The following is a 15,545-nucleotide window of genomic DNA, read 5'->3' as shown; positions in this document are numbered from 1 at the left end:
GATGACATGATACTCTACTTAGAAAACCCTAAAGACTCTATCAAAAAGCTTCTAGAAACAATAGACTCATATAGCAAGGTGGCAGGCTACAAAATTAACACACAAAAATCAATGGCCTTTCTATACACCAACAGTAATAAAGAAGAAATGGACATTAAGAAAACAACCCCATTCACAATAGTACCACACAAACTCAAATATCTTGGAATCAACTTGACTAAATATGTGAAGGACCTATACAAAGAAAACTATAAAACTCTGCTCCAAGAAATAAGAGAGGACACACGGAAATGGAAACACATACCCTGCTCATGGATTGGCAGGATTAACATCATCAAAATGTCAATACTCCCCAAGGCATTATACAGATTTAATGCCATCCCTCTAAAGATACCCATGACATTCTTCAAAGAAGTGGATCAGACACTTTTGAAATTCATTTGGAACAATAAACACCCTCGAATAGCTAAAGCAATCATTGGGAAAAAGAATATGGGAGGAATTACTTTTCCCAACTTTAAACTGTACTACAAAGCAACAGTTATCAAAACAGCATGGTATTGGAATAAGGATAGGTCCTCAGATCAGTGGAATAGGCTTGAATACTCAGAAAATGTTCCCCAGAGATACAACCATCTAATTTTTGATAAAGGAGCAGGAAATCCTAAATGGAGCAGGGAAAGCCTCTTCAACAAGTGGTGTTGGCACAATTGGATAGCCACTTGCAAAAAATTAAACTTAGACCCCCAGCTAACATCATGTACAAAGGTAAAATCCAAATGGATTAAAGACCTCGATATCAGCCCCAAAACCATAAGATATATAGAACAGCACATAGGCAAAACACTACAGGACATTACAGGCATCTTCAAGGAGGAAACTGCACTCTCCAAGCAAGTGAAAGCAGAGATTAACAGATGGGAATATATTAAGCTGAGAAGCTTCTGCACCTCAAAGGAAATAGTGCCCAGGATACAAGAGCCACCCACTGAGTGGGAGAAACTATTCACCCAATACCCATCAGATAAGGGGCTAATCTCCAAAATATACAAGGCACTGACAGAACTTTACAAGAAAAAAACATCTAACCCCATCAAAAAATGGGGAGAAGAAATGAACAGACACTTTGACAAAGAAGAAATACGCATGGCCAAAAGACACATGAAAAAATGTTCCACATCACTAATCATCAGGGAGATGCAAATCAAAACAACGATGAGATACCACCTCACACCCCAGAGAATGGCACACATCACAAAGAATGAGAATAAACAGTGTTGGCGGGGATGTGGAGAGAAAGGAACTCTTATCCACTGCTGGTGGGAATGCTGTCTAGTTCAACCTTTATGGAAAGCGATATGGAGATTCCTCCAAAAACTGGAAATCGAGCTCCCATACGATCCAGCTATACCACTCCTAGGAATATACCCTAGGAACACAAAAATACAATACAAAAACCCCTTCCTTACACCTATATTCATTGCAGCTCTATTTACCATAGCAAGACTCTGGAAACAACCAAGATGCCCTTCAACAGATGAATGGCTAAAGAAACTGTGGTACATATACACAATGGAATATTATGCAGCTGTCAGGAGAGATGAAGTCATGAAATTTTCCTATACATGGATGTACATGGAATCTATTATGCTGAGTGAAATAAGTCAGAGAGAGAGAGAAAAACGCAGAATGGTCTCACTCATCTATGGGTTTTAAGAAAAATGAAAGACACCCTTGTAATAATAATTTTCAGACACAAAAGAGAAAAGAGCTGGAAGTTCCAGCTCACCTCAGGAAGCTCACCACAAAGAGTGATGAGTTTAGTTAGAGAAATAACTACATTTTGAACTGTCCTAATATTGAGAATGTATGAGGGAAATGTAGAGCCTGTTTAGGGTACAGGCGGGGGTTGGGTGGGGAGGAGGGTGATTTGGGACTTGGGTGATGGGAATGTTGCACTGGTGATGGGTGGTGTTCCTTTTATGACTGAAACCCAAACACAATCATGTATGTAATCAAGGTGTTTAAATAAAAAAAAAAAAAAAAAAAAAAAAAAAAAAAAACTGAAGGGTCTACTTTAAGACAAGACAGACCAACACACAAACAAAACTCCTATATAGATGACACTAAATCCCATGACAATTATCTCTCTCAACATTGGACTAAATGTACCAGTTAAGAGACACAGAGTTGCAAAATGGATCATAAAGCTGAATCCAACATTCTGCTGTGTACAACAAACACACCTTAATAGTTATAACAAACATAGACTCAAAATCAAAGGTTGGAGGAAAATCATCCAAGCAAACAACTCCCTTAAAAAAGCTGATATTGATATCTGATGACATAAACTTTAGAATCAGAAAAACTATAAGGGACAAAGGTAGACATTTTGTACTAATCAAAGGATATGTATAACAGGAAGAAATCACACTCCTAAACATATACGCACCCAATGAGGAACCAGCAAAATATTTAATACAATTGTTGACAAATCTGAAAGAAATCATCAATAGCAACACAATAATAGTGGGAGGCCTCAACACAGCCCTGTCACCCTTTGATAGGTCAACCAGGCAAAACCAACAAGAATATACTAGCTCTGAAAAGAGAAATGGAAAAAAGTGGACTAGTAGAGAGAGAGAGAGAGAGAGAGAGAGAGAGAGAGAGAGAGAGAGAGAGAGAGAGAGAGAGAGAGAGAGAGGACACTCCATCCCCAGAAAACTGGATACATATTCTTCTACAATGCACATGGGTGATTCTCCAGGATAGACCACATGCTGGCCCATAAGACATAACCTGGGGCTGAAGAGATAGCATAGCGGTAAGGCATTTACCTTGCATGCAAAAGGATGGTGGTTTGAATCCTGGCATTCCATACGGTCTCCTGAGCCTGCTGGGAGTGATTTCTGAGCGTAGAGACAGGAGTAACCCCTGAGCACTGCCAACCCCAAAAGCCAAAAAAAAAAAAAAAAAAAAAAGAGAAAGAGACATACCTTCATAAAATCAAGAAGATAGAAATCATGCAAACTAACCTTCTCAGATCACAGTGTGCTGAAATTGGAAGCGAACTACAAACCACAACACGTAGAAAAACCCACAATACAAGTGTGACAATGGGGAAACAATGCAGGCCAGCGTCAGACATAGAGAATGAAGATGGCAACTCTGATGACCGGAACATGGCCAACCAACTAGTCAGTCTCTCAGATAAGGAGTTTAGAGTCGCAATATGGAAGATGTTCACAGAACTCAAAGAAAGTATAGAAGATAACACTAATAAGAATCAAGAGAATATGAAGATAGAAATCAGAGAACTCCAAACTGAAATTCAGGTCAAATAACAGGTCTTAAAAACTCAGTAGATGAATTAAAGAAAAAAATGGATTAGCTTTCCCACAGGTTAACAGCAGCTGAGGACAGAATTAGTACACTGGAAGATGAGATGAACAACAACTCCATACAGCAGAAGAGATTGGAAAAAAAGCCTTAAAGCAAATGATCAAACAATGGAAAAATTACTCAAAGAATGGAACAGATGAAAATAGAAGTCTATGATAAGCTCAACAGAAACAACTTAAGAATCATTGGAGTCCCAGAGACCCAGGAAGAAAATCTCCAGAAAGAATCAACGGTCAAGAACATCATTAAAGAGAAACTACCAGAGCTAAAGAATACATGCAATCAAATCCTGCACGCCTGAGAGTACCAACTAAAAGAGACCCCAGAAAAAACACCCCAAGACACATCCTAGTCACATGACGAATCCCACAGATAGAGACAGAATTCTGAAAGCAGCAAGATCAAAAAAGAGAAATTGCATTCAAGGGAACATCCTTGAGATTTACCGCAGATCTGTCACCAGAAATACTCAAGGCCAGAGGGCAGTGGTGGGACATAGTGACAAAACTCAATGAAATAAATGCTTCGCCTAGAATACTGCACTCAGCAAAACTCACTTTCAAGTTTGAAGGAAGTATATATGGTTTCACAGACAAACAACAGCTCAGAAACTTTACAGACTCAAAACCAGTCTTAAAAGAAAAACTGAAAGACCTACTTTAAGACAAGACTGACCAACAGACTCACCAAACTTCGATAGAAAGATTGCATTAAATCCCAGGACAATTCTTTCTCTCAATTTCAATGGACTAAATGCACCAGTTAAGAGACACAGAGTGGTTAAATGGATCAAAAAACTCAATCCAACCTTCTGCTGCCTACAAGAAGTGAACTACAAAAGGACACAGAAGAAAAACTTCAACACCTGGAAATTAAATAGCTCACTACTGAACAACCAGTGGGTCAGAGATGAAATCAAAGAGGAAAGAGGAAATCAAAACATTCCTGAAAACAAATGCTAATGGAGACACAAATTATCAGAATCTATGGGACACAGCAAAAGCAGTAATAAGAGAAAAATTTATAGTTTTGCAAGCACACATCAGGAAAGAAGAAGGGGCCTACATAAATAGCTTAATGACACAGCTTATAAAATTAGAAAATGGGGCCGAGAGATAGCATGTAAGGAAGGTGTTTGCCTTGCATGCAGAAGGTCAGTGGTTCGAATCTCGACATCCCATATGGTCCTCTGAGCCCGCCAGGAGAGACTTCTGAGCAGAGAGCCAGGAGAAACCCCTGAGTGCTGCCGGGTGTGACCCAAAAACCAAAAACAAACAAACAAACAAAACAAAATAACAAAAACAAAAAACAAATAAAATAAAATAAAATTAGAAGTTGATCAAAAAATCAATGAAGTGGAATGTTCCTGATATATACAGTCAACTAAACTTTGATAAAGGGGCAAGAAATGCAAAGTAGAGCAAGGAGAGCCTCTTCAACAAATGGTACTGGTATTAGCAAAAAGCAAACTCAGACCTACATCTAAAACCATGCAAAAGGTAAAATCCAAATAGATTAAAGACCCAAAACCATAAGTTATATAGATCAACACTTAGGTAAAACATTCCATGACACTGAGACTAAAGGCATCTTCAAGGAGGAAACAACACTTTCCAAACAAGTGGAAGCAGAGACAAACAGATGGGACCATATTAAGCTGAGAAGCTTCTGCACCTCAAAGGAAACAGTGTCGAGGATACAAAAGCCACACACAGAATAGGAGAATCTGTTCACCCAACAGCCATCAGATAAGGGACTGATATCAAAGATATACAAGGTACTGACAGAACTTAACAAGAAAAAAAAATCTAACCCCATCAAAAAATGGGGAGAAGAAATGAACAGACACTTCCTCAAAGAAGAAGTACAAACGGTAAAAGGCACATGAAAAAAATGTTCCACATCACTAATCATCAGGGAAATGCAAATCAAAACAACAATGAGGTACCATCTCATGCCACAGAGACTGACACACATCACAAAAAACTATAGTAAGTGCTGGTGAGGATGTGGAGAGAAAGAAACTCTCATTCACTGCTGTCTAGTTCAGCTTTATGGAAAACAATAAGGAGATTACTCAAAAAACTAGATATTGAACTCCCATATGATCCAGCTATACCACTCCTAGGGATATACCCTAGGAACACAAAAATACAATACAAAAATCCCTTTCTCACACTTATATTCATTGTAGTGCTATTTACAATAGCCAGAATCTGGAAACAACCAAGATGCCCTTCAACAGATGAATGGCTAAAGAAACTGGTACATATACACAATGGAATATTATGCAGCCATCAGGAGAGATGAGCCATGAAATTTTCCTATATATGGATATACATGGAATCTATTATGCTGAGTGAAGTAAGTCAGAGGGAGAGAGATAGACACAGAATAATCTCACTGATCTATGGGCTTTAAGAAAAACAAAAGACATTATTGTAATAATGCTCAGAGATAACAGAGATGAGCGCTGGAAGAACCTCTCTCGATGTGAAGCTCGATAAAAAAAGAGTGTTAAGTGTAGTTAGAGATGACTATACTATTATGACAATGTTAATGAGTGAGAGAAGTAGAATGCCTGTCTCAAATTCAGGTAGGGGTTGGGAGGGGGGGCACAGGTGGTGGGAATATTGGACTGGTGGAGGGAGGTGTTGTGTTTATGACTTAAACCCAACTACAATCAAGTATGTAATCATGGTGCTTAAATAAAGAAAAACCCAAGGGCTGGAGAGATAGCATGGAGATAGGGCATTTGCTTTGCATGCTGAAGGACAGTGGTTCGAATTGTGGCATCCCATATGGTCCCTGAGCCTGCCAGGAGTGATATCTGAGCGTAGAGCCAGGAGTAGCCCCTAAGCACTGCCGGGTGTGACCCAAAAACAAAAAGAAAAAAATTTTATAAAAAGTTTTATTGAGATATAGTTCACATCCTTTAAAGATATATTCTGGGTGCAGGAGTGATAGAAAAGAAGGTGCAATGCTTGTCTTGTATGTGGCTCACCTGGATTCGATCCCCAGTACCACATATAGTCACGGAGCTCTGCTAAGAGTGATCCCTGTATGCAGTGCCAGGGGTAAGTTCTGAGTACTGCCAGGTATGGCCCAAAAACCAATACAGACAATAAGGTACAGTTCAATGATACTTAGTATATTCACAAAGCCTACAGCAAAATTTCACCACTTAAAATGTTTACTATCTGAGGCCAGAGCAATAGCACAGTGGATACAGTTCTTGCCCTACAAGCAGTTGACCCAGGTTAGATACCAGGCTTCCCATATGGTTCTCCATATGCTGCCAGGAGTGAATCCTGAGTATAAAGGAAGGGGTGATTACCAGGTGTGGCCCAAAAAATAACAAAACAAAAAGATGTTAATACCTAAATTTCATAAAAATCATTTGATTCTTATTAAAAAGTAACCCATATATCAACCACCTGAAAAGAGAAATACAAAAATACGAAAGCATTATATTTAAATATTGAAGCTACCTTTCAACTAAATTGGTGATTTAGTGGGGTTTGGGGGGGGCACAACCAGTGATACCCAGTGGTTACTACTGCTCTGCACTCAGGAATTATTCTCCTGGTAGTTCTCAGGGGACCATATGAGATACTGGGGATCGAATCCAATTGACTGCATGCAAGGCAAGTGCCCTCCTTGTTTTACTATCTTTCCAGTCCCCAGGCCCCAGACTTGTCTTCTGTCAGTAATACTTCAGTATTATTTTAAAATAACAATACTGACAGTATTATTTTTAAAGGAGATAGCAACTTCTATTTTGTCATCATGCAAACATAATCTTTAAGCAATCACGCCTTTATCTGAAAAAAGAAATCACACCTGATGTAGAAGAATGGATTTTCTCATCTTTATGACATTCAGAAACAACTTCTTGAAAAGCAACTTCTTTATCTTGTAGATATTTGAACAAAAAGAAAAAAAGGTAAACATTTTCACAGAAAACTATATAAATGCATCTTAAATACAGTTAATGCATAAAAAGTCGTAAAAGAAAGATTAAGATATATAATCTATTTTTTTAATATGGAATTTCAATGTATGCATTTACATCTGGGACCTGGCTGCCTACAGACATAGCAGGGTCCCAGGAAATGGCTGTTGACTGTAGAAGACTGTCCAGAAATAAAGCACATACTCTCAGATTTCTCACAGATATACTTGGACAAGAGAATCACTGAAGTAACTGACAGAAGAAATGTCTGGGGCCTGAAATGACACAGGAGTCAGGCACATATCTAGAAAGCATAAGGATCTGAGTTATATCCCTAATACTGCATAGCCCCCAGCCAGGTTGTGGCCTTTATAAGCCCCTACTCATTGTCAGAGTAGCTGGGGTGGCCCCCAGCATCACTGGGGTCTTACAGCATTGCATTTTAGAGTTGAGTATGAAACTATTCATCCAGGTTGGCTGATTATCACCAGGAGTGGTCACCAGGCTTTCTGGGCACCCCCCCCCCAAATACCTGAAAATCACCTAATACATTCAGCAATTAGTAATAGTTAAATAGGGGCCAGAGTGATAGCACAGAAGTAGTGCATTTGCCTTCCACATGGCTGACCCAGGATGGACTTAGGTTCGATCCCTGGTGTCACAAGCCAGGAGCCATTTCTGAGTGCATAGTCAGGAGTAACTCCTGAGCATCACTGGGTATGGCCCCAAACCCCCAAAATAAATAAATAAATAAATAAATAAATAAATAAATAAATAAATAAATAAATAAATAAATGGTTAAATAGGCCGGAGTGATAGCACAGTGATAGAGCATTTGTCTTACATGCTGCTGACCCAGGACAGACCTGGGTTCATTCCCCAGCATCCCAAGTGTTCCCAGTGCCTGCCAGGAGAGATTTCTGAGCACAGAGCCAAGAGTAATCCCTGAGTGCTGCTGGGTATGGCCCACCCCCCAATAAAAATAATTAAATAGAGAAGAAATATGCTTACATTTCTGAATGTACTGTAATGTATTCTTTTTCTTTTCTTTTTTTTTCTTTTTTGGTTTTTCGGACCACACCCGTTTGATGCTCAGGAGTTACTCCTGGCTAAGCGCTCAGAAGTTGCCCCTGGCTTGGGGGGACCATATGGGACGCTGGGGTATCGAATCACGGTCCTTCCTTGGCTAGTGCTTGCAAGGCAGACACCTTACCTCTAGTGCCACCTCGCCGGCCCCTATGTATTGTATTCTTAATGTATTGTACATTCATAGGAGAATGTTTGGCTTAAGGGGAATCAAACAGAAAAAGGATACAAAATATAAGTAACCTAATCCATTTCCCAAAAAATACGGGATAATTAACTAGAGATATCTGACTGCATTATTTTTAATGGGGAGCAGTGGGGAGGGTGTTCTATCCCATCCAATATCCCCAAATATCATTTAACAAGTCCTTAATATCTAAATGACAATCCATCACAGACTACTAAATAATTTAAAGCATTTTAAATATTCCCTCTAAAATAAAATTCATTTCACCTATTGGTTGGTATAAAGATACTAAACATATCAAATATAAAAAAATCTTTAGCACTGCTTTAAGGTAAATCATGAAGGTAAATACTAAAAGGTAAATAATACTATTAAGGTAAATAGAAGTAATGTGTTTAGATTCATGGGATGGTGTGTCCATAGTTATCTAGGAGAAAACAATGGTCCCATCCAGATTTAACTCTATGAAAGAGAGCAGTAATATCTCACAGTAATGGGAGGATACAGACTTGTACTCTACAGTGAATATAACTATGCACAATGGACAAAGGAAGAAATAGAAAACATCAAATTGTTACTTCTGCACAGTATAGTTTAAGTAATTTCATTTTCTTCTTGCTTCTTATTTTAATTCAAAGATGCTACAATCATCACATTATTTTTAAATCATAATAATAAACTTTAAAATGATTCATATAATCAAAGGTTTAGAAGACACATACAATTCTGTGCACAAGAAAAGCTTTCTTAATGTCACACTTAAAAATATTACTACAGGGCCAGCACAGTGGCGTTTGCCTTGCAAGCAGCCGATCCAGGACCAAAGATGGTTGGTTCGAATCCCGATGTCCCATATGGTCCCCCATGCCTGCCAGGAGCTATTTCTGAGCAGACAGCCAGGAGTAACCCCTGAGCATCGCCGGATGTGACCCAAAAACAAACAAACAAACAAAAAAATATTACTACAACACATATTTATATGTATTTATCATATATAATTCAATCTAATTCTCTGCCTAGCCCAACTTCACTGGCCACTTTTCAACCTTAAGCAGGAAAGACCACTGCAGGCTGTTAATGACACAGAAAACCCAATTTTACAAATGTTATTTCTTTTTTTTTTTTTTTTTTTTTTTTTGGGCCACACCTGGCAGTGCTCAGAAGTCACTCCTGGCTGTCTGCTCAGAAATAGCTCCTGGCAGGCATGGGGAACCATATGGGACACCTGGATTCAAACCAACCACCTTAGGTCCTGGATCGGCTGCTTGCAAGGCAAACACCGCTGTGCTATCTCTCCGGGCCCACAAATGTTATTTCTAATTATTCTGGTAGTAGAGAGCCTCTTTGTAAATAAAAATACCTATTATATTCTAATTAAATGACCATAAATATAATTTAAAAATTTATATTTTATGGTTGGGAGGGGAAAATTCCAGTGATCTAATCGAGGGTCCCACACATGTGCTCTACTAGTGAGCCATATCTCTGGGCCTAAAATTAATTTTTTTTTTGCATTTTGGGCCACACCCTGTAATGCTCATGGGTTACTCCTGTCTATGTGCTCAGAAATGGCTTCAGGGACCATATGGGACACCAAGGGATCGAACCAAGGCCTGTCCAAGATCAGGCACGTGCCAAGGCAAATGCCTTACCCTGTGCTATCACTTCAGATCCTAAAATTAAATTTTTGAAATGTCTAGACTATATATCATGGTTGAGGGGAAGAACAAGAGATGAGTAACTATAATAACATAATTGTATAATCCCTTTAAATTACTGTTTCATTTTTTTTTTTGAATGGGTCACACCTGGCAGTGCTCAAGGCTTATTCCTGGCTGCACTCAGGATTTATAGTCCTGGCAGTGCTTGTGGTGCCATATGAGGTACTGGGATTGAACCTAGGTCAGCCTCATGCTAGGCAAATGCCCTCCCCAGAGCATTGCTCTGGGTCCTGTTTCAAAAAGTCTAAATACATTAAATATTGCCCAAAAGTTTAAAGAAAATCAGCATTTTACCTGGGTCTGTATTTGTACTTGCATCTTGATGTTCTATAACTTTCTTTCTTACAGAAGCCATGAAATGCAGTCCAGCTGAAGTATTAATATCGTCTTCAAGCATTTCTTTAACAACAACAAAACATTGAAAGCAATCATTGAGAAGCCAATGAACAACTAGTAAGAAACTCAAAGTAACTTGAGAAAGATGAGTTGGGCCTGGAAGATAGTCAAAGGACTGGTGCACATGCTTTGCACATAGAAAATGTTGATCTAGGTTTGATCTTCACACTGAACATACTTTGAGCTAGGAACAATCCCAAGTACTTCCAGGTATAACTCACCTGAGAAAAAGAGAGAGGAGAAAGACAGAGATAGAGAGACAGAGAAATATGAGTTACAAGTGTCCATATATAGTCAAAATAAACTTTTTGAATGAGGTGTCTCAGCTGACTCAGAATGTCACAATGATAGCTCCAGAAATAAGGTCTAAATAGGGTTGTGCTAGGCCAGATAGATAGTACAGTGGGTAGGGTGTGCTTGCCTTGCACATGGCTGAACAGGGTTAATCCCCAGAATCCCATATGATCCCCTATGTCCTCCAGAAATATATATATATATATATATATATATATATATATATATATATATATATATATATATATATATATATATTTCTTTTTGTTTTTGTTTTTGGGTTACTCCTGGATATGCGCTCAGAAATTGCTCCTGGCTCGGGGACCATATGGGACACCAGAGATAGAACCCAGGTCCATCCTGGGTCAGCCATGTGCAAGGTAAATGCACTACCACTGTGCTATCACTCCAGCCCCAGGAATAATTCTTGAGTGCAAAGTAAAGAATAACCTTGAGAAAACCGTGTGTGACTCGAAAACTAACATAAATAAAATTTAAAAAGACTGTCTTGCTGTGTTTTCATAGAAAGATATACAAAAACAGAATAGTTCAGATCTAACCTGTGGACATGGTGTGTAAAACTGCATTCTATGGGACAGCACACACACACACACACACACACACACAAACACACACACATCTTGTCATATCAAAGATAACAAAAATAATTTAGTCTCGTTTTTACATGCCTCTTCTAGAAATCTGATTTTAACTCTGGACTTAGATATTACAGTAATTGTACATTACACATACCAAAAGGAATGTCAAAGTTGTCCAAAGGCTGGGAACTACGATGTTCTTGTTGCTCCTAAACAAATGTCCAAATAACCTATGATTAACTCAATAATAATCTATGATTAAAACAAATACCCTTAGTATTTTAAAAACAACTATTTAATAGCTATAAGGATTATTGAGTTACTAGGTATAGATTCAAATTCTTTAATTATCCAAATATTGGCTGTCATTGCTACTGAAGTAATTCTACAAGGATTTCCCAAAGTTCATGTAACAATTAAAAAAAGAACAGTACCAGGACGTAGGGAGTTTACCCTATGTGTGCTGACCAGGATTAGATCCCCAATATCCCATATGGTCTCCCCAGCATCACCAGGATTAATTCCTGAGTGCAAAGCCAGGAATAAACCCTATGCATTGACAGGTGTGGCACAAAACCCCACTGAACCCCACATAAAGAACAGTACCAATTTGATGCAGTTACTAGGCTTTGATATAAAAGTTTGGGAAATCCTAGAGACATCTAAAAGAGATGGAATTATAACGGGAAAAACAAACACAAATATCAATGAAGTAAGATATGACAGAAAAAAAGCAAATATTTTTCCAAATCTTTACATGTCACATGAGTTGACTGTCCATGAAGGTACTTTTCACATTCACATTCATTTATCTACTCTTCCATGGAGTAAAACACGGAAATATGGATTTACGTATAAATTCATGTAAGAGTTTCCTAGTCATACTTTCAGCAATCTAGATAGACCACAAGGATATTCCAAACTGTGTACACGTTAAGACCAGGGAAAAATGTATAGCAGGTTTTCTTTGATACCTTGGGTTTCATAATGACATCTAGCTTATTATCATTCTTAATGGAATCCTTTGGATGAAAGGGCACACTTGAATCCTGCAGCTCTTTCTCTGTTCGCCGTCTTTGCCTGTTCAAAAAAATAAAGTAGGTTTATTTTTAATCCCTTAGTAGTGTCAGTTTCATATGTATTATCTCTATAGGGATATAGTTATCAAAATAATATTAAATGGCATTAAATCACTTTATCTAGTTATCTTAATAGGATCCAAGTAACAATCACCAAAAGTATCTGGGACACATGAAAATTATTTCCTATTCTACTACTATACTGACTTCTGTATTCATCAGTGGAATATCAGTCAGAGTTCCTCCATGGGTAATTTAAAAAAAAAATTGTTTTTTGGTTTTTGGGCCATACCCAGTGACACTCAGGGGTTACTCCTGGCTTCTGAGCTCAGAAATTGCTCCTGGCTTGGGGGACCATATGGGATGCTGAGGGATCAAACCAAGGTCCTAGGTCAGCTGCATCCAAGGCAAATGCCCTGCCGCTGCATCACCGCTCCGGTCCCATCCATGGGTAATTTTAAAAATCTTTCCCTGAAAATTCTAAACTAGACTCAGAAACTCAGTGGATACAACATGCCTATTTGAAAAAGTTAAGCATACTTCACCACCACGGCAAAATCCGAGCAAAGAAGTTAGGTCTCTTTCTCTCTCTCCTCTCTCCTTTTTTTTCTCTTTCTCTCTCTCTCTCTGTCTCTCTCTCTCTTTCTCTCTCTCTCTCTCTCCCCTCTCTCTCTCTTAGAAAAGTTTACCTTTTTTTTCTTTAATAGTTATTCATTTATATTTATGGATTCTAAACAGGGCTCCTGCCCACTATTTTTCCTTCCATCTTTCCATCCTTCCTTCCTTCTTTCTTCCCCTCCCTCTCTGCCTCCCTCCATCTTTCTTTCTTTCTTTCTTCCTTCCTTCTTTCTTCCCCTCCCTCTCTGCCTCCCTCCATCTTTCTTTCTTTCTTTCTTTCTTTCTTTCTTTCTTTCTTTCTTTCTTTCTTTCTTTCTTTCTTTCTTTCTTTCTTTCTTTCTTTCTTTCTTTCTTTCTTTCTTTCTTTTTCTTTCCTCCCTCCCTCCCTCCCTCCCTCCCTCCCTCCCTCCCTCCCTCCCTCCCTCCCTTCCTTCCTTCCTTCCTTCCTTCCTTCCTTCCTTCCTTCCTTCCTTCCTTCCTTCCTTCCTTCCTTCCTTCCTTCCTTCCCAGAACTATAGAACATGAACCATCTTGTTCTGCCTCATATTTCTATGTCTTCCTACAAATGGAGAAAATAAAATGGATAGTACCAGGGACAAAGCAGACTCATGAGCACTGAGTGCAAATAAAATATGATAAAAAAAAAACCCAAAAAACAAATAAAAAATGATCAGACCTAAATACCCAACCCAAAGTCAATGACAATAGAATTAAGAGACCCAAACTACAACAAGCTATACACAAAAGTGACCTGTTGCAGTAGCAGTCCAAAGGGCTAAGGGTAGAGGTATGGGATAAATGCTGGGAACAGTGGTGGAAGGAGGTTAACACTAGTGGTGGGACTTGCCCTAATTTACTGTCACTATGTACCTTAAATATAACTGTAAAAAACTTGTAATTCACATTGGTGTCAATAAAAATTATTTAAAAATATTTTTGGTTTTTGGGTCACACCTGGCAGCACTCAGGGGTTACTCCTGGGTCTGTGCTCAGAAATTGCCCATGGCAGGCTTGGGGGAACCATATGGGATGCCAGGAATCGAAGCAATGTCCGCACTGGGTTGGCCGCATGCAAGGCAAATGCCCTACTGTTGTGCTATCTCTCCAGCCCCCTCTTATTTTTTCTATTTTTTCGGGGGGGGGGCACATCTGGTGATCTTCAGGGGTTACTCCTAGCTATGCACTCAGAAATTGCTTCTGGTTGGGAAATCATATGGGATGGTGGGGATCGAACCCAGGTCCATCCTGGGTCAGCTGTGTGCAAGGCAAACACCCTACTGCTGTGCTATCTCTCTGGCCCCACTATTTTAAAAAATTTCTTTATATAAGCACCATGGTTACAGAAATGTTCATGGTTGGGTTTCAGTCATCGAATGTACACCACCCTTCACCAGTGTAACTTTCCTGCCACCAATGTTTCCATTTCCCTCCTCCACCCCCAGCCTATATTTAGGACAGGCATTCTACTTCTCTCACTATCACTGTCATGGTAGTTTTCAGTGCAGTTAATGTTCTAACAGCACTCAGTGATTTTGGTGGTAAGCTTCATATCATGGACTGGTCCTCCTGGCCATAATCTCTATTGTCTCTGGATATTAATACCACATTGTGTTTTATTTTTCTTATATACCACAGATGAGTGAGACTATTCTTTTTTGGGGGTCACATCTGGCAGCACTCAGGGGTTACTTCTGGCTCTATGCTCAGAAATCTATCCTGGCAGGCTCGGGGACCATATAAGATGCCGGGATTCAAACCACCGTTCTTCTACATGCAAGGCAAATGCCCTACCTCCACGCTATCTCTCCGGCCCCTGAGTGAGACTATTCTATATCTATTCCTATCCCCCTGACTCATTTCATTCAGCATAATAGTCTTATTGTTCATCCATGTATAGGTAAATTTCACGGGAAGTTTAAAGAGAAAACAATGAGGAAATTGGAAGGAGGGAACCATTCATAAAAGAAAAAAATGGCAATAGATTTTATTTAGGTTTGATAAGTATGAAAAAATGTTCTAGATTAACATAATGTATAATTATGTATAACACAATTTATATCATTTATATAATCTACAATCAGAAGCCAGAGCAATAGATCAACAGGCTGAGTCCATGAATTACATGCAGAAGACCTGATACCACAAAGCCCCCCAGAGAAACTCCCAAGAATTGAAATGCAGTACCCCCAAGCACTGTTAGGTATGGCC

General features: G+C 39.0%; 1 protein-coding gene across 1 annotated transcript in view; it reads right to left on the bottom strand.

Annotated features, from left to right (window-relative positions):
- The window catches only part of CPLANE1 (ciliogenesis and planar polarity effector complex subunit 1), a 154,953-nt gene that overhangs the window by 43,458 nt on the left and 95,950 nt on the right, over nucleotides 1-15,545 (bottom strand). Inside the window, 4 exon segments of the mRNA XM_049769035.1 lie at nucleotides 7,246-7,317; nucleotides 10,646-10,750; nucleotides 11,795-11,849; nucleotides 12,615-12,720. Coding sequence (XP_049624992.1) covers nucleotides 7,246-7,317; nucleotides 10,646-10,750; nucleotides 11,795-11,849; nucleotides 12,615-12,720 — 338 coding nt within the window.

Source organism: Suncus etruscus, chromosome 2, assembly GCF_024139225.1.
Source record: "Suncus etruscus isolate mSunEtr1 chromosome 2, mSunEtr1.pri.cur, whole genome shotgun sequence".
In the NCBI taxonomy this organism is placed as follows: domain Eukaryota; kingdom Metazoa; phylum Chordata; class Mammalia; order Eulipotyphla; family Soricidae; genus Suncus; species Suncus etruscus.
This window is presented reverse-complemented; position numbering and strand designations above follow the sequence as displayed.